The 23,886-nt window shown below is 36.5% G+C and overlaps 1 protein-coding gene across 1 annotated transcript in view; it reads left to right on the top strand.

Annotated features, from left to right (window-relative positions):
* The first annotated feature begins 11,963 nt into the window (after positions 1-11,963).
* vwa7 (von Willebrand factor A domain containing 7) overlaps positions 11,964-23,886 on the top strand; it is a 12,819-nt gene continuing 896 nt past the window's right edge. Inside the window, exons 1-16 of the mRNA XM_016276688.1 lie at positions 11,964-12,131; positions 12,659-12,943; positions 13,081-13,317; positions 13,741-13,837; positions 13,915-14,043; positions 15,209-15,404; positions 15,668-15,843; positions 15,979-16,091; positions 20,321-20,437; positions 20,703-20,909; positions 21,937-22,063; positions 22,503-22,655; positions 22,739-22,831; positions 22,946-23,223; positions 23,301-23,437; positions 23,614-23,773. Of these exons, the coding sequence (XP_016132174.1) occupies positions 12,707-12,943; positions 13,081-13,317; positions 13,741-13,837; positions 13,915-14,043; positions 15,209-15,404; positions 15,668-15,843; positions 15,979-16,091; positions 20,321-20,437; positions 20,703-20,909; positions 21,937-22,063; positions 22,503-22,655; positions 22,739-22,831; positions 22,946-23,223; positions 23,301-23,437; positions 23,614-23,773 (2,457 nt within the window). The 5' untranslated portion in view covers positions 11,964-12,131; positions 12,659-12,706. The remainder of the gene's footprint in view (positions 12,132-12,658; positions 12,944-13,080; positions 13,318-13,740; positions 13,838-13,914; positions 14,044-15,208; positions 15,405-15,667; positions 15,844-15,978; positions 16,092-20,320; positions 20,438-20,702; positions 20,910-21,936; positions 22,064-22,502; positions 22,656-22,738; positions 22,832-22,945; positions 23,224-23,300; positions 23,438-23,613; positions 23,774-23,886) is intronic.

Below are 23,886 nucleotides of genomic sequence, written 5' to 3'. Positions count from 1 at the left end.
GTTTCATGAGATTTCACTCAGGCACAAATGGGGCATTGAGCCAAGATCAGAGACACTCACCTATACAGGAGCAGAGGACAGCACAGCAAACTAGCAGGAGGACAGATCTGACAGCGTTTTGAGCTGTTACCATGATACCATCAGATTCAGCAAAGCCACTGAGAAGACCTGCAAGCATCCATAAACGTGCATGCACTTTATACGCACAAATACAGTCCCAGCTGTTATTGAAGACTCACAAGCTTGTTAGCCATTAAACATATATGTGATATGCAGTGAAGACCTGCATGCTGCATCTTTCATGTTTGTGCAAATGACCACAAATATATCTATTCACAAACAAGCCATGTTATGTGACAGTCTATAGGAATATCACCATGTTCTTCATCATGCACATGTGAGCAGACCTTCACACAAGAACACAAAGCATACATCTATCCACCTGTCTGTTGAGATTACACACATTCTTCAGTCTGCAAACAACCAGTGTCCCTCTATCTGTCTCCATTTTTCTTTATTTGTCCTTTTCTTTTCCTTACCTGATTATGGACTGGAAGGAAGCACAATCTTTAGAATTTTTTTTCCCATTTGCCTGTCGTGTGTCCATACCAACCAGCATGTGTGTGGCTGCTTACTCTCTCTCACACACACACACACACTCCATCAGCTCTCCTGTTCCTCCTCCTCCTCCTCCTCCAGAAAGGCAAGCCCACCCCCTCACATTTTCCCGCACAGAAAAAAACAGCCAATCACAGCCTGGGATCCTCCATTATCTTGTAAGGTCTGCCCCCTTCTGCTCAAAACATGCACACATGTTAATGAGAGCACACCAGAGGTCTTCAGCCGTTTTAGGCTAATAACCCTTTGGTGGATAGAGAGACTGAGTAGAGACTCTTTATTACATAATGTGTAAAGAAAAATCGACAGAGTTATTGCTTGGACTATAAATGAAATATTTATAATTAAAGTCAACATGAAAACTGGACCTATTTACAATCTTCTATTTCTATTCTTCTATTTAATCTCCTCTTACATTAAAAACCTGAAAAAACCTGCTTGTACTTATACATTGTATTGTTGTTGAATATTTCTATATTACTTAGCAATGTATTTGTTACAACACTATAAAATAAAGTTTTGCCAAGTAACATTCCCAGTGTTGGTCGGGAAGATCGCTCATATGTAATCAAGTAAAATTAAATGAAATGCTAGCTTCACTAGCATGTTACTGCCCCCATCAAATAAAATAAATTATATAAAATATATATATTTATAAATATAATTATATTATATAAATACATTTTAAAAATGGACAGAAAAAAAATTATTTAGAAGTCTTTAGAATTGCATACAAAAAAACAGTATGTCCAGCTATAGACAGGCTCTAAAAGTTGCCAGGGCTGAGCGTCTCCATTAATAATCAAACAATCCCAGGTATTTATTTAGTACAGTGGCGAGAATAACAAAAAAATTAATTTTTTTGTCTAAACAGAGTATTTTGTCACTGTTTAGTAGTAATGACTTAAAAAAGTATCAAAGTATCAGAAAAACAATAGTAGGTGTACAACTTTTGGCAGTGTCTTATGATTCAATCTTATTTAGCGACACTAATACAATAATACAATGCTTTATAAATATAGGACAGAAAAAGCTTTAAAAAAATTAATAAATAAATAAAATGAAACCAACAACATGCTTGGTATGGTAATTTCATACCAACTAAATTAATGTAAGAAGTCAAGTCAAGTCAAGTCAAGTCCTTTATTTATATAGCGCTTTTAACAATACAGATTGTGTCAAAGCAACTGAACGGCATTAATTAGGAAAATAGTGTCAATAATGCAAAATGACAATAGTAAACACAAATTTTTCAGTTTAAGACAGTTCATCATTGAATTCAGTGATGTCAACATCCAGCTCAGTTTAAATAGTATCTTTGCAATCATGTCAACAATATCGATGAAAAAAAAGTGTCCCCAACTAAGCAAGCCAGAGGCGACAGTGTTACCTGTAGCAAGTGTTACCTGTAGCAAGAGAGCCTCCTCACAACATTATCAACTCCTCTTTATCAGTCAACTACCAAAATTCTTCAAGTTGGGAATTATTAAGCCTCTTTTTAAGAAACCACAACTGGATCCAAATGAATTAGCAAATTCCACTAATTTCCAATTGTCAAAGGGGGGGGGGGGGGGGGGGTATCTGCTCAGTTATGCTCCTTCTAATGAATGATATCTATGAAAAGTTTCAGTCAGGTTTCAGGCCCAGTCATAGCACAGGAACTGCACTAGCTGAAGCAAACATCCATCCCTTCTTAAAAGTCTGTGTTAAAAGAGAGCTGCCTGTTGTTCCATTTAATTAAGCCGACTGCTGTAACGTTAGCCTATATCCAGCTTAGGCTGTTTTCCCTAAATTTGTATATATACTGTTTGAATGAAAGCTTGGTAAATCTGTTGGCGATCAAATATTCAATATCACGACTCATCATAAGTAGGCTACTTGGTACATTATCAGTGCAGCGGCAGACGTTCAAACTAATATCACGTAATTTACATCTCTATGATGCTTGGTTGATATCAGAAGGGAGGCTAGCCTCCCTTGCGAGGTTTCTTTTCTCAACACTCCTCAGTGCTGAAAGTGAACACTCGATGGTGATTGGCTAATTTTTTTACCAACGGAGGCACGAGAGCTCCGCGCTCCCCTGGCCTCCCCCTACCCCTCTCTATCATTAGCGTTTGTAAGCAGATTCGGCACATTTGCGATAGAAAATTGAATTTTATTAACATTAAATCGTCCTCCTCCCATTTTCACCTTAAAATTAAGGCTCTGCCTCCCCCGACTAGCCGCCACTGCTTAGAGCACCTACTAAACTACACTGGTATTCCGGGACAGGCATTCAGGCTCTGATCCTATCTGTCTGATTGTTACAATTTTGTTTATTTAAATGAAGAACTATCTAGTTTAATACTTGTAAAGTATGGCGTGCCGCAAGGTTCTGTTTTAGTCCCTCTGCTACTGTATGTTCAATATACGCACATATTTTCCCTGGGAAATACTGTTAGAAGGCAGTGCGTTACTTATTTGAAAAAGTAACTCGGATATTCTCTTGTAAATTTAAAAGTAATGCGTTACTTTACTAGTTACTTGAAAAAAGTAATCTGATTACGTAACTCGCGTTACTTGTAATGCGTTACCCCCAACACTGATTATTAGTTTCCATTGTTATGTCAATGATACCCAGCAATGTGTTTCATCAAGACCAGGTTGTGTTTCTAAATTATCTGAGTTAATTGTTAGTGCACAGATCCACACTCTCAGTTTAAATCTTGATTAAACACATCTTTTTAGCCAAGCATATACAAAATGCATGAAAATATCAAGTTTCATATTAAGTAATTAAAAGGATGAACAAAGTTTATGGATAGTAACTGCTCTCACTGGGCAGGCGTATGTGCATTTTGTTTGATGTCATTTGAAGTTCAGTGGATTGGAGTTACAGAAAGTCGTTGTGTAAATTTCCACTGCAGTGCAACTGAGTGTGGTTAAAGCTATTATTTACGGTACTAGGCGTGTGATGCAGAACTTTTCTCTATTTCTAGTTTCGCTTCTATTGAGGCGGCATTTGCTGAGACATATGATAGGAAAGTGGTTAAATACAGTATGTGAGGTGCATGTGTGTGTGTGTGTGTGTGTGTGTGTGTGTGTATGTGTGAGCGTGAGAGTGAGAGTGGGTGGTTATACATGTGTTGCACATATGCACTTGCCCATTAGTTTGAAACCTGTAATATACTTATTAGAAATGTGTACTGTGTGTCATAACGGTCATACCCACTTAAGCCACTAGCACTGAAACGTTTTGAAAATTTTCCATCAGGTGTAATTTTAAACACACTGCTGAAGTGGCAGAGAACACAACATAACATTTCTTTGGTTCTTCTTTATACTTATACAGAGTGAGAAAACGGACAGCTAAAGTAATCTCTGTGTGATATATAATGTATGTAAGTACTCAATAGACAAGTAAACAAACAAAAACAAATAATGTGTGAACATTCTTTCTGATTTCTAATTTAAATTTTAGTTTTGGTCTGTTTATGTAAATGTGTTTTGACCAGTTTAATCTATTTTAGCACTGAAATTCTACTAATGTAAAAAGAAACCCAATGTATCTCAAATGCACATCTGCATTACAGTAATGAAATCAGAATTCAGGTGATTTTTATGTGAAAGAATTTAAAATCTGGGTAACACTTTATTTCGATAGTCCACTTTAGACATTCTATTAACAGTAAGTAACTTTGCAACTACATGTCAACTAGCAGTTAGTACAGTATCAGTAGACTGTCTGCTTAATATCTTCTAACACTTTCTTTGTCAACATTCTACTAACCCTAAACCTACCCTAACAGTCTACTCTGAGAGTTAATAGACATGTAGTTGCAAATTAATGAGAATTAGTTGACATGTAGTTGACATGTAGTTACAAAGTTACTTATAGTTAGTAGAATGTCTAAAGTGGACTATCGAAATAAAGTGTAACCAAAATCTGAAATATAACTGCTCTTAGCCTCTTCAAACACAGAAAACGCAGAGTTGTACATATTTCTGCATAACTAAAAAGGGTTAGGATGCTAAACTGCTAACATACAAGTAGTTTCCTGTAGAATCAATGTATCTTTTATGTACTTTTATGTAAAAATAGATATGTACAGAAATTTTAGTTAGTATGATAAAAAGATAAAAATAATTGTCATTTAAATTGCACATATGAGCTGAATATTTGTACAGTAGAAGCAGATATCCTTTCACAGTGCGTTATACTTTTTTGTTGATATTTTCCAGATAGTAAAGAGAATATTTTTGTAAAAGAGCATTTACGGTGTAACAAATCAGAATTTGAAAAAATATATATATATAATTTATTTTTACTTGTGGATACAAGTTCAATAATCCTGCACTTTAAGTTAAGCTGAGCATAAACATTACATAACTGTGTTATTGAACATCCTTAGTTCTTTTCTTAGTATAACTTGTGTAATCAATTTAAGCACACTAAAAAGTTTATATAGAGTTATTTATTTACATCCAAAACAAGTTGTATACACATTCCAATGGAAGAAACTTCACCAATGAAAACATGAATTACTCTACTTTTACAGCAAAATCTAAACAAAAACACTACATGGAATTAAAAATGTATTCTAATTCTGAATAACAAATATTTGCAATCGCAGGTCCCCATGCTTTAAAAAGGCCCAATTATTAAACACAAAAGTGTATCCTCAGTTTTTTTTTAGTTTTTTTTTTTAGTATTTGGTATAATAACTTGTTCATACTAAATTACCTAAAATTCACTTCAATTTAGTCTTTATGTAATGTCAACATTTTGTACATTTGACAGTTCAATCAACCTTTAAATAGTTTGTCTGACAAAATGAAAGTTTGGAACTGAAAAATTAGGAAATATGATCTGTAACTGCTGAAATAAATTCCAAGCGTTTTATTATGAGATATTCTCCAGAACGTGAATACAATAACACGCTGCAGATTACAAAATAAAATCAAATAAAACCAACAACAGTTTGTTTTTACAACAATTTCATGTTACATTAACAATATGTATATTGTATTTTAATCATAAATTCTGAGAGTTAATTTCCAGTCTTGAAAGATCATTTACAGTAATGTTTACATAAATGTGCACAGTGACTAAAGTCATGGTCAACACTCAGTTGGTCAGTGTCATAAAAAAATCAACAATAATGACAGTAAACAAATAGTCAATTAAAACAGAAACTTAAAAAAACAAGTTAAAATAAACCACAAAAAGCAACAGTTGTAAAACAGCAATAGCATCGATAACACCACAGAGCTGCAACAGCATCATTTAATCATGCCGTAATCCATGCAGATGTTGTATTGCACATTACACTTCATTATACTCTTCATCTGTAAAAATACAATACATTTGTGTAATGCAGACGCAGCTAGTCATTGTAATTGCACAGCACAAAATGACTAAATTTCAGTTTTACAATACTGTAAGATTGTTTTGATAACTACACAACATTCATTCATTCATTCATTCATTCAATTCAGACTTACCATTAAAAGAGGAATTCTCCGACTCTGAGGCAGCCCTGAGCCATGGACATTGATTTACACAACCACAGCATTTTTGTAGAAACAGTCAAATAAATAAGAAAAAACAAAACTAATCAATCATTCATGTGAAAGCTGATATTGAAACAGACAAGAGAAAAGACATGTGAAATCAGTCAGAAGTATGTAAAATAAAATATGAAAATAGCACAATAAACAGTACGAAGATAAAACAGCACAAAGCATATTCAAACATAAATGACTGGCTTACCAGACAGCACGTTGTATGTGGCCAGTACCAGATGAGTCAGGTTTGTCAATTTCTATAACATAGATTTCTTAATGTAAGATACAAAATTACAGAAGGAGAGAGTAGAGGAGAGAGTTTTAGGTCTTTTTAGTCAATTTCTTTAGCTTTGAGGTTATCTGTATTGTAGTATACTCTTAAATGCTGACTAAATTAAATTTTAGCAAATATATTTAAAACGTCCATATTTGTAGCAGCTTTAAATGTGTGTGTGTGTGTGTGTGTATGTGTGTGTGTGTGTGTGTGTGTGTGTGTGTGTTGCTGCTACAAATATGGACATTTTAAATATACATACTTTTGTGCTCCACAGAAGTAAGTCATTCAGACATAAGGATGAGTCAACGACGAAAGAATTGCCATTTTTGGGGTAAACTATCCCTTTATTATGTGTACCACTGCTACTTAAATTTATGTACAGAAATATCTCAAACTTTTAAGAATGATTGAACCAACACAATATTGCGGCAATTATTTTACTTTTTGGCAAATTGATAGCTAATTTTTATGAATTCATACAATCTGCCTATATGGCCTATAATGAAGCTTCATGCTTACTTGTTTTTCCTAAAAACTGTATGAATTCATATGATACTTCCACTTTGTAAAGTAGTTTGATTTTCTCATGAGATCAGGTTGACTCGGCAATGTATGAAAGTTATTAAACAACATAACAGTTAATTAACACAACGGTTAATTAATGTCCATGAGTTCAGTTGTTATGTTTAGCAACAGCCTACCCCAGCTTCCTGTTTTTCATAGGAAATAATCCAACAAGAAACAAGAACTATACAATGGATACCTTCATATAACGTTTCTGTTCCTCTGAGCTCTGTCTCATTTTTCGAGGATCTGTTGATTAAGAATGCATCAGAATCGTCCTAAATCTAATATCTGGTATATTTTAATTTCTTATTTACTGTAGTTTCTCATAACTTCTTAAACCAACCTTTCATTTTGGATTCCAAGGCATCCTATTAGAAAGAAATAAGAGTATTAGGATTTAAACAGAACAATTCAAGAAAGTGAAATCTGTCAGTGTTTTTAGATCTAGAGAAAATACTACCTCGTTTTCGGATCAGTGCCCAGATTCCCAGAAACAGACTGAGAAGTAACACTATGGTAGAGCACATTATGACAATTATGACTTTGTCAATGCCGCTGTTAGATGTTGCTGTCAAAGAAAACCCAGAAACACAAAAAGGGTCTTATTTTGACAGTTTACTTAATTCTCATATTTTAGTGATCTATAAGAACTGTGGCCACGTCTCCAAGATGCTTCAAGAAACCTACTTGCAAAGCTACCTGAAAAACTATGCACAAAAAAAACTATGCACTGTGAAAACTTTTAACAGTACTGTAGCTTTGCAGGTAAGTTTCTTGAAGCATCTTGGAGACGTTGCCACAGTTCTTCTGGATTTAGTCTGTCTCAGTTTGTTCTGTTTCTTCATGTAATCTCAGACAGACTAGATGATTATGAGATCAGATCTCTGTGTGGAGCACTGGCTGTTGTCAGACAAAAATTTCACTGGATTATTACAATTAATGGCAAAATGAATGTTTGGAAATGTAAACTGATATTTCCAACTGACACTCTACAGCAAAAAATAGAAATAGAGATAACTGACTTAAAACCATTTTTAGCTTGTGAAAATACAAGTGTTCTAATCATTTTGCCCACCACTATACTAAATTGCAAATTCATAATTATGAATGTGTAATTGTAAATATATTTAAATAAATGGCATGCAAGTTTCAGTAGAAATCACATAAAGTGTACTGTAATTTGCCATAAATCCACGTCAGTACACACTTTAACCATATTGCAGAAAACAGAATTATGAAATTGCACATCATTTAAGTCTTATGTGGGTTGGAACTACTGAAAAGTTCAGCTAATAGAATAGCTGCTTTTAATACACTATATAAACTATATATATGTAATAAACTATAATACATTTTCATCTAATTTCATGTAATTGCAATTAATCAGCATTCTTACCAGCACCCCCACCCCCGCCCATTCTTACCAGTTATCTGAAGATCAACTTTAATATTTTGATGAAGTCTCATTCCATGGTAAGGGAATATGTTTAACAATATAACACAACTGTATATCCCAGCATCTTCCATCTGGACCTCTCTGAGGGTGAATGTTGTCATCATCTTCTCTGTGTCCCAAATATTAACTTTAATAGGCTTTCCATTTTTTATTAGATAAACCAAGATTATGTTCCTGGACTGTTTTTTGTGTAAAGGATTGGATGTTGTGCAGTTGAATTCAGCGTTACGTCCCACTGGCACCTCAGACTTACTCAAAAGTATCTGTGTATAAATAAAAGATTCTGTGGCGAGAAAGAGAACACTAATGGGTAAATGTTCTAGCGTGCCCTTTAATATATTCTAGGACAAATCAGTCCAAAACAAAAACACACGATATCAAACATTTCTCTCTCATTAAAAGCCATTTTGAGTCTACTGTGGTTCATTTGCATGAGTAATTTAACATTTCATCTGTGCTCAGGAATCAAAAACACTCACAAATGTAAACAAAAGTGTGGTACACCTTACCAGTCACATTTATGAAGATGGAATTATGACCATATCCCATCACTTTGTTTATTTGCAGCTGCTCTTCTGAAAACACACAGCTGTAGTTGCCTGAATGGTTCATTTCTATTCTCTCTATTTTAAAGGTGGTGTCTTGTCGAGTGGGTCCGTTTTTCATATCAATAGCTTTACCATTTTTACACAGATATAAATAAACTGCCTTTACTGTAAAACCAAATGTGCTGCAAGTAACTTCCAGTCTACTACCTTCTAGTACTTCTGTACTTTCACTGAAAATCTTAGCTTGATTAATCTTTTGACCTGCGAGGGAAAGAAGTTAGAGACATTTTAATCCTGAAAAGTACAATATTACATTTACAAGTTGTTTATTCAGTGCATTACTGGAACATACCTTGACATTTAAGGAATAAATTCACGGAGATATCTGAAAATAATAATCAACATGTATTAAACAAACACCACCAGCATTTATGTTTATTTAATCTATTGATCCTTAATGATAGATTTTATAGTTTCAGTACTTACACGCAAGGAGAAACACACCAACCATGGCTGCTGAGCAAGATTTCATTGACTTTTCCTGCACTCCACAAGATAATTGAGTTTCTCGTAGCATGCAACCAATATGTTGTTACAGGGTCACTGCATTAGTTTAAACAGGCAGTGGCAGTGTCTATAATAGTCATGCTGTGAAAGCGTTCTGAAGGCGGAAACACTGTCAAATAGTGCTGAAAGCTGTATTTTACATTACATTAATCATGTATAACTACAGTACATTTGCACAATAACTATTCACCCCTCACATTTGATTTTTCTGATGGATATTCATTATTCCTCATCATACATTTCAAAAATACTTTCCATAGCTAAGATTCCATACCCTTTCGACTGCTATTTCTATAAATGTTGTACCACTAATTCACACAGATAACTATTCACATTCTATGTTTGTTTTCTAATTTCTAGAAAGTGATTATTTCTTACACAGTAACAATAACAGTTGTGTGATCTGTGGATAAAGAGTTAGTGAAACAATGACAAGGAAATTCAACCAAGGTATGTAGTTTGACTGGTATTTTTAGCATCCAACACATACACTCCAACCACATATATTAATAGTGTGATAGTAGTTCAGCTGCTTTCAAAACAATGTAGTTTTCCAGTAACGTGCGATACTTTGTTGTTTTCATGTCACATTTGTATTGTGAATGCAACTTCACTGCCGAGTGAGCTGAGGGGGAAAAAAATCTAGTCTATTTATTTTTTTAGTCATGCTGAACAGTCTCTCTTGCTCTCTCTCTGCTACTCATGAAAATGTGCTTTGATCCAAACTAACACGGTAATAGCGCCACTGAAAGGACAAAAGCAACAAATGCATGTTGCTGCAGAAACAGCAGCAACAGCAAAATAAAAATAAATGAATAAAACTGATTCAGCATGAGTACCCTCTGTATGTAACTTTGGGAATTCCAATTGAATTGGTTATTGTAAAAGATTCCAAAAGATTCACTGATTCCAGTTTATTTATTGTACCAGTTGACTCTCAAGTTTAATGTAAATGGTAACACTTCAGATTAGGGAACACATATTCCCTATATGTTACAACTACAAGTGTAGTTGTTGTAGTAGTTATGTTTAGGTATGGAGTAGGGTTAAGGGATCTAGAATATAGTCGTGCATAATAAGAAATTAATATGTGCATTATATAAACAGCCAATATGCTAGTATAATGCATGTTAATAAGCAATATTGAATAGTGTTCTCTAATCTAAAGAGTTAAAAATGTACACTAAATCTAGATTTACACAGTATTTAGTGCAAGTGTTATTTGAGGTTGCCACCCAAATGTGGATGTTCATTTATAGTTTTTTTTTTAGTATTTATAGTATTTCAGTAGCTTGACAAATTATTTCAAAGTAGTGTAACATTGAAGATTTACTAATGATGCCTGTGAGCCATTGGTGGTGCTGTGAAGGATTATTTGCCTGGATATGCAAGTTCCTCACACATTCTAAACACTCCATTTAAATGTTTATTTTTTTGCTAGTCCTACTTTTAATCTTTGGATGCTATGGTAGCTTCACTAGTGCTCCTGCAGTGCATGCTGGGAACTGCAGTGCTTCAATGCAAACAGCACTAGTGTAGGCCCATACCACAAATATTGTTTCATAAAGCCTAAAGCAAGATTACACATATTCAAATTTCACTCTGTTTCACTCATTACTGACATTTGAAAGGAAGCATGGAACACAAAATAACATTTTATTTCCAAGCTGAACAACTGGATGTGCAATGTGATTATGAGATTATGTATTAATGATTCAAATACATTTTTATTATTTTTGTATTTTATTTTATTTCATTTTTTTTTGGCACATGTTCCATTTATGCATACATTTTTTTAAGTAGTAGGCACTATTTTCTATATACTGAATACAAGCAGCAGGCTATAAGTAAACATTCAGTCATAGGCTGAGTTCACAAACTACAAAAGATCCACACTACAATGCAGTTTTATCCTCCAAGCCTTTCTAAAGCTTAGGTCTAAAGTCTAATGTCAGGAGAGGGGTTGGTTAGCAACATGTCTGGAGTATTTCACCATGAAGTCACAATAGAAGCACTGGGGGAAGTGAGCATGGTGTGTGTTTTCATGTCAGGCAAAAGACAGAACTGAAGAGCAGGGAAGGGGGACACACTGGCCCTTAATATATGCAGCACTATTGTGTGGAGTCAGTGCAGCATGATAAAATGGGGCAAGTGAGGGAGAAAAACAGTGGGGAGACAGGAGAATGAAGACAAGGAGGGAAGCACATGCAATAGTGGGGTCATGAGGATTTGAGGATATGTGTCTCGTGGACATCCATCTGAGCAGGTTGCAGGCAAGTTTCTGTCTCTTACTTAGCTTAGATGCACCTCCAGGAATATTCACAAAAACAAGAGTTTTAAAACTTGCTATTCAGCTACTGTTATTCAAAAGACTGCACTTAATGTGGTAAGGAGACAAATTGCTGACAGCATCTTTGTCTGAGGGTGAAAACCACACCATGTGCATTTCTGATTGCTGATTGGAGTTTGGATTTGTCAAATGATAAAACGCATGAAAATACAAGCTGAAAAAAGCTAGACTGAGACCACAAAAGGAAAGAAGCCAGTAGAGGTAAGATAAATACCTGTTTTTTATACCTCTATTGTGCTCAAATATAATGTGTATTGGTTTAAGTGCTCTGTAAAAAAAAATTAGAAATTCATAAATGCATTATAACAAAAAAAATTACTTAATCTGCAGTTGAAAACACTGAGCAAGTGGATCAAAGCCACACCCAAATCTGTCATTAAAAAAACACAATCAAATATAACTTAATTGTATAGTTTTATAATTAATAATATTAATACTGTAGTTGGAACTGAAAGATAAATGTTCTTAAATAAAAAACAATCGCTTTCATAAAACAATACCTGCCACAAAATCTTGGTTTCAATATGTGATATATCTATATGTCAATCATTCTGAAAATATACAGGCCTGCCTTTTAAATCCTTTATTAAAAATTTACTTTATTTATTTAAATAGGTAAAAATCAACGTTTATGTATATTTACGTGTGCCGCTCTGAATAGGCAAACAGAGTGATGTGTGTATAATAAAACAGCTCACAACATCCGTCTCACGTGTAACGCTTTGCAGGTGTGATGCATCTTTCTATAAAAGTTCAGGTGTTTTAACCAGTGTGGAATGATGTGTGAAGGGATGAGCTCCTGGATTTTGACCCACCAGTGTGTCGTGGTGCTGTTCATCTACTGTATGCCAATATGCCAAGCATTTCTTCCCAACTTCTGGTCACGTGTACTAACATTGTCCTGGGATTCAAACACACACCAGTACATGACAGAACAAGCTATACTGAACATCACAATGGAAACTCTGAGCAAAATGATGGAACGTCAACATGATATAAATCATGAGGATCTGGTAGGTATCATGCAAGTGAATATTTCCAGTTGCTGCTTTTTACTGCTGAATGTTTTCATCTCTAAAAATGTTTTAGAAATGTTTTAGATACACAGTGATGACTTGAAGATTTAGTCTCACTGATTTGTTTGTTCCAGTATACTGGGCTTGGTCGAGGGTTTTGGCATGCTGTGGGTGAGGTAGCAAGTGCTAATGCTGAAATGGATTTCTTGAGCTCCACATGCTCTGATCCAGTCTACCACTTTGACTCTGAGAGAGTGGAAGGAGCCACCCAGATGCTACGAGAGTTCTGGGGCCGGACGGTACTGCTGACCCAGGCTAAAGAGTACCAGGGGGCCAGACGTAGCTTGGGTCAGCTTTTCCACTCATTACAGGTTGGCTAACACATTATATTTATTATTCTGACAACATCATATTTATTACCCTGTTGAAAAAACCAGCATATGCTGGTTAGGTATGTTTTGAAGCATGGCACCTGGTTTGACCTGGTTTAAGCTGGTCCTAAGCTGGTTGTGAGCTGGTCTGAGTAGGAGCTAGTTTCTTATGATCAGCACATGACCAGCTCAGGACCAGCTTATAACCAACTAAGGACCAGCTCAAACCATACCTAACCAGCATATGCTGTCTTTTTGCAACAGGGTTGTCTGCCAATATTACTCGATTTGTAATATTATGATGTTACGGTCACATGTTGTATTGGCCATTAGACATTTGTAGCATTGTAGTTTTAATGTTTATAAAACAGAATATTGTTAGCAATACAAAATAAGATGACTGTTGAATGCATATGTTTGTAGGACTTTTACAGTCACAGTAACTGGGTGGAGATGGGTCAGCAAGCAGTGTACCTCCACCTTCTGCACCCAGAAGAGCCATCAGTTCCTGTAGCTTCAGGTGAGTCCCTCACAAAGCATTTTGCAATAAATCATTAACCACTCAATGTTCACCATAAATGTTTTTGTTATTTTCAGAGGAAACCCCAACCTGTGCAGAGTGCTACAGATTTAGCTGTTATAATAATCTGCTAGAGGAAATGATTCATCAGACAGAACCGCTACTGACTACTGGCTATTTCAGCGCTTACCCTGTCAAACCACCAGGTATAGGTGTCATCATGCAACTTAAGTGAAAAAAAGTGTCCTGTAAAAAGTAATTATATCTTGCATAATGAAAATGAAGCCTATGTGTAAGACAATTTTTCTTTGTGAAATTATTTTGTGACAATTAAGAACATTTCCCTCTTAATTTACTGTAATGTTTTGAGATTGTATTAATTTGTTCATTTGTTTATTTGTTTGTACTTGGATTCCCATTACTGTAGTACTCTAGTAAAAAAGGTAATATATTTAAAATACATTTATTTCATACTAAGAATAGTTCAAATCTATTAACATATTTTCTGACATATCGCAGAAGACTTAATGATATAAAAAAGTATAATGAAACTTTACGTGGAGTACTACTTGTGCACAATGCACATTTCTTAATATTAAGCCTAAAATGTGTGATTGGTCCAGACGCTACAATGTGTTTTAATGTTACTATTGATGAGGATTGTATGGTAATGTTTTAATAATATCGGTCTTTAAATGCAAATTTTCTGTAAAGTGTACCTAAAGTAAACTTGCAATAGTTCCACTTTAGCACAATCAAATATACTTAAGTATATCTTTAGAGCATTAAGCACAAAAATAGTTGTTCCAATTTAGCAGACTACTAAAGCAGTTTAGTATACTAGCAGTTTATTGTACTAAAAGTATAATTGCCTGGTGTTTTTATTAAGTACATAAATATATAAATGTATTTATAGTATACTTAGCATGAAATAAATGTATTTCAAATACATTTTAGTATATTTATTTTTCACTATATGGGACTTTTTACTTTATTACAATATAAAAAATACTACAAAGATGTAAAAATACTTTACAATTTTCATCATGGTAATTGGTGCTGAATTGTCATTAAAATAGTGCCACTTTGCAAAATATCCTACAAATAATCTTAATTTACTTTTACTATTTAAAAAAATATAATTTCGTATTACCTTTGGTAATTACAGTTTGGGGTGAAACATAAGTTTGTGGTAAAATATAGCCTGGAAACGTTCTTTACAGATTTCATGAGATTCACCTCTTTATTTGTAAGTCATTCTGAAGAATCATATCTGTTAAACTAATAAAGATAATCTGAGTTATGATTCATTCTGATGATTTAGTAAGCTACTTATAAGAAAAGCAACATGTATTGACTTGTTATTTAAAGGAAAGTGCAGTCACGGTGGGATTCTGGACAGTAGTCGTCACCAGGGAGCTGAGGGAGGAATCAACAAGGACAGCACATCTCCGCTGTTCTCCCCTCATCACTACCTCCATAAAGAAGCTGCCCATCTGGCTACCACAGCAACCCTCAGAGTGCTCCAAGACCTCCGCAATGAGGTGGGGCCCAAAAGCTTCTTCAGGTCAGAGGTCAATTTAATTTAACATCAATACTGCTTACAGTGATCTACAAGGAAAGAGTGGAATTCCTGTTTTACTTAGACACCATGTGTGACACCTTTTGTTAATATTGAGTGCATTTGAGAGCGTTTTTTACCTTCTTGTTTACAGTTTTATTTACATAGTTCGGACGGGCTTTTTCATTATTTTTAATTCAGTAATTGAAACAGAATTATCCAATGATGAAAAAACGCACAAGTGATGTACAGTCTGTGGAAACCTGTAGGCTCTTCAGTGTCCAGCAGCCCCCAGCATTGGTCTTCGTCATGGACACAACTGGCAGCATGTTTGAGGAAATCACAGCTGCCCGACTCAGAGCCCTCTCCATCATACAGGCCCGTGAAAAGAGCCAACACACTAGTCTGCCTGGCACCTTCATTCTAGTGCCTTTTCATGACCCTGGTTAGAATGACATCTTATGCCTATTACACTGAAATAACACTTCCCGCTTTCATCTTTAAGATTTTCTTTTAAGCAAAATTAGTTGTATTTAGATGTTTAATTAGTTCTACATTGAGTACACTGACGATATCTCAGGTTTTGGGCCAGTGATGGAGACAGACGACCCGTATCAGTTCATGCAATACATGGAGGATCTGACCGCTCTTGGAGGTGGGGATGAACCAGAGATGTGTCTCTCTGCCCTTCAGGTAACCATAACAGACATTTTACATTCTCAATAAACATTGAACACAGTTAAACAAAATTATAGCAGACTTACTATTGACAAAATCAACAGGGAAACCCCCATATTTGTGGACCACTAATACAATTCTTGGGGGTGAGCAACCTTTTTGGTCCCCCCATGTCTATAACTGTGTTCCAATTCAGGTGCTGCATCCTCTGAATGATGCAGACATCATAGGCTTTGCCTTGAATTGAGCATTGTTAAATGGGATGGTCTAGCTAGACTATGGCGGATTGTTCTTGTAGCCTAGCAGCTGTGATAGCTGCAGTTGATGAGCAGAGTTTGTATTGGACATTTTTGAAAGTGATATTCAACTGTCTGAAAACAAAACAGGGCTCAAACCTGTCTAAATATCTTTACCTTGGTCCATTTATGTACAGAAAGCCCTTAAACTATCTATAAAAACCTGATAAGAGATCAACATTCAAACTGCTTTAAAGTGTTTTAGACATTAGGTTATTAATTGCAGTCGTCTGATGTCAGTCACCACGGGTTTAACACCTCCGACATATCTAACTTTTTGGTCTACAGTTGAGAGAGCCAATTTCATTTTCTCAAATGCAATTTGTCATTCACTGTGCAATTAAAATTTTCAAACTTTTTGTTGTTGCTCATGAGCTACTCAAAAGAAGATTGGAGACCTCCTCACAATCTTGGATCCACGTCCAAAACATTTCCATCTCATACCCCTGGTAAAATTTGGAATTATTATTGACCATTATTGATCTTGTTGCTTTACTGATCAAAATTTCCTTAGACACCTTGTGCCCTACTTCCCATTTCTTTGCCAGAGAACTCTACATAGTCAGTAATATATTTATGTCGTTACCCCTAGTTGGTTAATATAATAGATCTCACTATACCAAATCCAGCTCAGATTTAAACTGACTGGTGAATCAAGCTCTCACTTTTGTCAATGAACTTTCTTTCCCTTCATTGAGATATACAGTAGGGCTGGACTGGTACCTATTGAAAGCAGATTCAGAATGTTAGTTTAACAGAGAATACAAAGAACTGCTTAGACCAGTAAATAATTAAAATCAATCAAGTTAATATTATAACTCACAAAATTTGAAGCGGTCTCTGTAGTGATCATTGGAAATGCAGCACGTGCCCACAAAGGGATGGAAGCTCTTCTGTGCATTAGATCATCAACATGAAGTGGCATTCAAAGTTCTGGTGTTGTGATGTATGGGCTCTGTTGTCTCTGTCCCTCTTCGATATGACTTTTGATTGATCTACCACAATTTTACATGGCAGGATGTTCTCTCAAGTGAAAGTTTCACATTGCATTGAATACAGTGGGGAAAATATTTATTTGATCCCCTGCTGATTTTGTAAGTTTGCCCGCTTACAAAGAAATTAAGGGTCTTTTGTTTTTATGGTAGGTTTATTTTAACGGATAGAGACAGAATATCAACCAAATCCAGAAAGAAAGAAAAAATTATATAAAGGTTAGAAATTGATTTCCATTTCAGTGAGTGAAATAAGTATTTGATCCCCTACCAACCAGCAAGAATATTGGCTCCCACAGATTGGTTATGTGCCCATGTGGAACACAGATTAGTCCTGCCACTTTAAGAAGTTACTCCTAATGTCAGCTCGTTAGGTGTATAAGACACCTGTCCACACAATCTGTATCGTCCATTCCAACCTCTCCCACCATGGGCAAGACCAAAGAACTGTCAAAGGATGTCAGTGACAAGATTGTAGATCTGCACAAGGTTTGAATGGGCTACAAGACCATCAGCAAGAAGTTTGGTGAGAAGGAGACAACTGTTGGTGTGATTATTCAGAAATGGAAGAAATACAAAACAACCATCAATCGGCCTCAGTCTGGAGCTCCGTGCAAGATCTCACCTCATGGGATAAGGATGATCATGAGAAAGGTGAGGGATCAGCCCGAACTACACAGAAGGAGCTTTTTAATGATCTTAATGCAGTTGAGACCACAGTCACCAAGCAAAACATTGGTAACCCACTACGCCGCAATGGACTGAAATCCTGCAGCGCCCGCAAGGTCCCCCTGCTCAAAAAGGCACATGTACGGGCCTGTTTAAAATTTGCCAAAGAACATCTAAATGATTCAAAGAAGGCTTGGGAGAAAGTGCTATGGTCAGATGAGACCAAAATTAAGCTCTTTGGCATTAACTCGACTCGCTGTGTTTGGAGGGAGAGAAATGCTGACTATGACCCCAAAAACACCATCCATACAGTCAAGCACAGAGGTGGAAACATTATGATTTGGGGCTGTTTTTCTGCTAAGGGTACAGGACGACTGTAAATGGATGGGGTCATGTACTGTAAAATCTTGGACGAGAACCTCCTTCCCTCAGCCAGAACACTGAAGATGGGTCATGGATAAGTCTTCAAGGATTACAATGACCCAAAACATACCGCCAAGGCAACAAAGGAGTGGCTCAAGAAGAAGCACATTAAGGTCATGGAGTGGCCTGGCCAGTCTCCAGACCTCAATGCTATAGAAAATCTGTGGAGGGAGCTGAAACTTTGAGTTGCCAAACGACAGCCAAGAAACCTTAAGGATTTAGAGAGGATCTGTAAAAAGGAGTGGACCAAAATCCTTCCTGAGATGTGTGCAAACCTGGTGATCAACTACACGTCTTAAACTCTGTGCTTGCCAACAAGGGTTTCTGCACCAGGTACTGAGTTATGTTTTGCTTGGGGATCAAATACTTATTTCACTCACTGAAATGCAAATCAATTTCTAACCTTTATATAATGTGTTTTTTCTGGATTTTTTGGTTGGTATTCTGTCTCTATACGTTAAAATAAACCTACCATAAAAATTACACACCCTTCATTTCTTTGTAAGTGGGCAAACTTAAAAAATCAGCAGGGGATCAAATAAATAATTTTCCCCACTGCAAGCAACACTGTCCATGTTGACTCCTCAGGAGTGTCAACTTCCTCTTTCATGAGGGGAGCTGAAGTGTAGTGATCATTGGAAATGCAGCACATGTGCCCACAAAGCCACTTCCTCTTCTCTTTGCAGCTGTGTCTCTGCTTCTCTTCCACTTGAGCAGACTCCAGTCTATTTGCTCCCATTTGTCAAGGCGGCAGTTCCAGAAGCTGTCTGGTCACATATAAAATTTGAAAACTCAGAGAACCACATAAATTCAAATGAATCTTGGTAAACCCCAAGCACAATTGTCTTTGAGCAATCAGCTCTTTGTCTGATTCCACTTTTTAAACTATCTCTTTCAATGTCCCTAGATTTCATAAATCTCATCTGGTTGACAAAAGCAGTTCCTCATTCTATTTTAAGCTCTTCTTCACAGAGAAAGAGCAAGCAGTTTCTTCAATGCAAAATGCAGAAAACAGTTCCTCTAATATAGAATATGGTGTATAATATAATAGCAACAAATTATTTGTCTTTCCTGTTTTACTAGAAAATAATAGTGAAATGTCTGTTCTATTTCTGTTCAAATCAAAATTTCTATTTTAATTCAGTAAAGAATTACAGCTACCCGACGCCTAATCAAGTCTCACACTGAGTTGGACGACGTCTCGCCTCATTTGAACACTATCACTTGGTTACTGATTACTTCAGCTGGTTTCCTCAAATCACGCATTATTATTAGTATTTCCAGAAAGATGTTTTGTTCATGTTTAATACTGCTCAAGGTTAGGACATTTCTGTTCGCTAAAGTGTACTTAAAGGTTAGGCCTGTCACAAGGAAAGAACGTGTTAGCCATCAACTACATTTATGAATAATTTAAAATGATTACATTTACAATTTCCTCCACAGCAGTGAATGATCCATTTGTTGTATCTTTCATGACCCAAGAAAAAAAGGACACATTTTAAGGCCACATTTGAAAGAGACTTTAAATGCAGCCTTCAAAGGATGCAGCCCCTAATTGAGACACAGCTTATGTCTAGTAAACTGGGCCTGGGAAAATATAATGAACACTACACAGCACTAACCTTTTCAAATTAAGTAATTTGCCCTGAATTGTATGGTCCAATGGTGCTACTACAGATAACACATTTTTAATATGCTTTAGCTCAAGTGGTAGACCATAGTGCTAGCAATATCACTGTCATGGGTTTAAATGGCATGGAACACATATGGTTGAGATAAATAAATTCTACAAATTACAGTGATGTACATTCTAAGTGTGTCTCTATCTGTGTGTCTTATGTGTGTGAATGTGTCTGTGGGGCAGTTGGCTCTGACCCATAGCCCTCCGCTGTCAGAAATATTTGTATTCACAGACGCTTCTCCTAAAGACCATCATCTGCAGAGTGCAGTCCAGGCTCTCATACTGGAGAAGCAAACAAAGGTAAACCACAAATACACACAGTTTAACAATTAAATAATTAGGGTGTTGTGTTGGTAGCTTAGCAGCATACTAACATCAAACTCTATTGACTCTCCTGGGCAGAGAGCTATAAATGTGATGCATATTCCAGATCAGTCACTTATGATGTTCCATTTCAGCTATGATACTACTTCAGAAAGCTGTTGCCTACAGTATATAGGCAAGGCAACTTAAGGTTTTGGAACAGAGGCATTGTTTTCATGCATCTAATCTTGGTACGTGCTAGGTCAACTTTTTGCTCACTGAAGATCTAAGCCACACGAGAAGAGGAAAAGGTATGAGAACAAGGAAAAGAAGAGAATCTTTACCTCCTGGTAGATTCTCTCTGTATTCCTCTCTTTCTTCTTTGTCTGGAGGAATGACTATTTTCACTACAAAAACAGACATCCGTAATGTGTCAGCCATTGTAGAAGACACCACCACCTCCAGCAAGGTAGAGTCAACTGGAAATACAAGAGGACCAAAAGACCTGTTTTAAGAATTAAAGGATTAGTTCACTTCCAGAATAAAAATGTACTGATAATGTACTCACCAAAGATGTTCATGTCTTTCTTTCTTCAGTCAAAAAGAAATGAAAAAAGGAAAACTTGCAGAAGTTTTCTGCTTATAATGGACTTCAATTGGGATCAACGGGTTGAAGGTCCAAACTGCAGTTTCAATGCAGCTTCAAAGGGCTCTACACGATCCCAGCCGAAGAATAATTTTCTTATTTAGCGAAGCGATTGGTCGTTTTCTAAAAAAAATAAAAATGTTTATAATTTTTAACCACAAATGCTCATCTTGCCCTAGCTCTGCGATGCGCATGCGCAGCTTCACGCATTATGTATTCACGTTGGAAAGGTCACGCGTGGTTAGTTCTTCATCTGTGTACTTTGCTTCAAAGAGGTAGGGTAAGGTGAAAAAAAGTCCATCTCATTTTCTCCTCCAACTTCAAAATCGTCCGACATCATTGTTTTAACTTTTTTTGTAAAGGGCGTTCAACTTTCTTTGCATGGTCGATTTGTCAACACTGGGTACTCGGTACTTCCACCTACGCCACGCGTGACCTTTCCAATGTGATTACATAATGCGTGAGATCAACCTAGTGCAAGATGAGCATTTGTGGTTAAAAAGTATATAATTTTTTTTTCTAGAAATGACTGATCATTTCGCTAGATAAGACCTTTATGCCTCGGCTAGAATCATGTAGAGACCTTTGAAGCTGAATTGAAACCTTCAGCCTGTTGACTCCCATTGAAGTCCACTATATGGAGAAAAATCCTGGAATGTTTTCTTAAAAAACTTTCATTTATTTTTGACTTAAGAATGAAAGGCATGAACAACTTGGATGACATTGGGATGAGTAAATTGGCAGGAATTTTTTATTCTGGAAGTGACCTAATCATTTAAATACAGACAAATACAATTGTCAGGATTGTGACTGCAAGATTCTGTATAACCATGTTTCTTTCTCTAAATAGGTGACTCTGCTTCATGCAGAGAGTGAATCAGATTCATCAAACTCCTTCAGAGTGGACAAAGCTGTGACAAAAGTGATGCTGCACATCACTGGTCAGCTTACACTTTGTGAGCTTGTCAGTCCCTCAGGTACCCATACTCACACTTAAATAACTTTTAAGCATACAGTCCATCCACGTACCTAAGCACAACACAGTCGGCTTTCCTCACCACTAGTTCTTTGATGTCCGCTTGGTGTGTCACAACCTTAATAACCATACAAAAATATCCAAATCTTTATGTACTTTGGTGGTGGAATGATCTTTGTAACTCCAAACAGCATAGTCCTTCTCTAACGTCATAAAAAAGACAGAAACATCCCTTAACTGCTTGACTCACAACTGTTAATGCATTTAACAAACACTTTATTCTGTCTCTGCTTTCACTGTATCACCTACTGTATATCTCTGTACTGTCTCATACCATTTTGAGCAATTGTGGCACTTCACGTTACAGTCTCCCCATGGTGAATCACTTACTGTACATTGTAGATTTCCTAATTTTGTAAGAATCTATCTTTATTTCTCAGGTGTTCAACAATCACTTCCTGGTACTGACTGTCCTCTGGCAGTGCTAGACTCGTCTAAGGGTCTAAATAGAATAAGCCTGCTGCCTCCACTAGAGATAGGTATATGGCAGCTTACAGTCAAAACCATTGGGCCAGTGACATTCAACGTACTAGGTAAAGATGCTTGCAAAAGCACCCAGTCTTGATATGATTACGTTAGTGATAAAACTGTTACAGTCATGTGTTTAACCCTCTAGGTGATAGCAGCTTGGACTTCCTGTACTATTTTGCAAGAGAAGCCAATGAGACACATCCAGGACTGAGGAAAATGGAGGGCAGCCCTATAGCAGGTCTTTCTGATTGTTCTCTGAGCCATTTGTGTAATGCTAAATTAATATTGTATTTTTTACTGTCTATACACGTCAAAGGATTATGTGAGTACTTACCATCACATTTCTTCATAGGAGTCCCAGTGTTTTTAGTGGTTGCAGTAACAGGCATGTCACCCAATGAGGAGGCCTCATTCAGTCACGTCACCCTGTTGGGGTCAAATGGGGAGAGCCTGCAGAAGGTATTACTAAACTCCACGTCTTCTCATTGGTCTGAAGAGGAGCTAGTGGGGTACATGGACTCAGTTCCCAGGATGCCATTCAGCATGCGTCTCTCTGGAAAGGATAGAAGGGGAAACTTGCTCGAAAGAGTTTCCACTGAGATGATTCAACCGACACATGTACAAATACAGGTATAAATGGAATAAATTCAAAAATAATGTGCTGGCAAATTGAAAAACAGCTAAATGAAAGTGCCCTTCATCTCTAGGTGCATTCAGCTCCACAGCTTCTCCCAGGTCACAGCTCGACTGTGCTTTTTGAGATTTTTAATCATGGCCCCAGCCGTCACTTCAGACTTTCAGCAAAAGATGACCATGGGTATCTCTCCCACCCAGACCAACAAAGGTGAGAACGGTAGAAGGAAAGCTAAATGACACAAATACACCAGCATTTAGTCCTACTAATTGTATATAAAACAGGTCTGCCCAACGACTGAACGTTTATCAGTTAAAGATTGATACACTTTTATATTTCAGCCAGAAGGATTGGATACTATGTCACTGTTATTATTCCATTTTTAGGCTGTTTATCAGTGCAAGGGGCTCTGTGAAGAGGGAGGTTGAACTAAGAACTCCTCATACTGCCCAGGCAGGGACAGCCATCACTCTGACTCTGACTGTTCAGGCAGAAGACTTACCAGACTCAAATTATGCTGTGGTACATCTGGCAGTGATACTAGAGGTAAGAACCATCATATATGTCTCTCTGTGTGTGTGTGTGTGTGTGTGTGTGTGTGTGTGTGTGTGTGTGGGTGAGCTCTGTGGGTGGGCAGACAGTTATGTGAGACTCACTTT

Source organism: Sinocyclocheilus grahami, unplaced genomic scaffold, assembly GCF_001515645.1.
Source record: "Sinocyclocheilus grahami isolate Dianchi unplaced genomic scaffold, SAMN03320097.WGS_v1.1 scaffold105.1, whole genome shotgun sequence".
In the NCBI taxonomy this organism is placed as follows: Eukaryota; Metazoa; Chordata; class Actinopteri; order Cypriniformes; family Cyprinidae; genus Sinocyclocheilus; species Sinocyclocheilus grahami.
The sequence above is the reverse complement of the archived record's forward strand: the minus strand, read 5'-3'. Positions and strand labels throughout refer to the sequence as shown.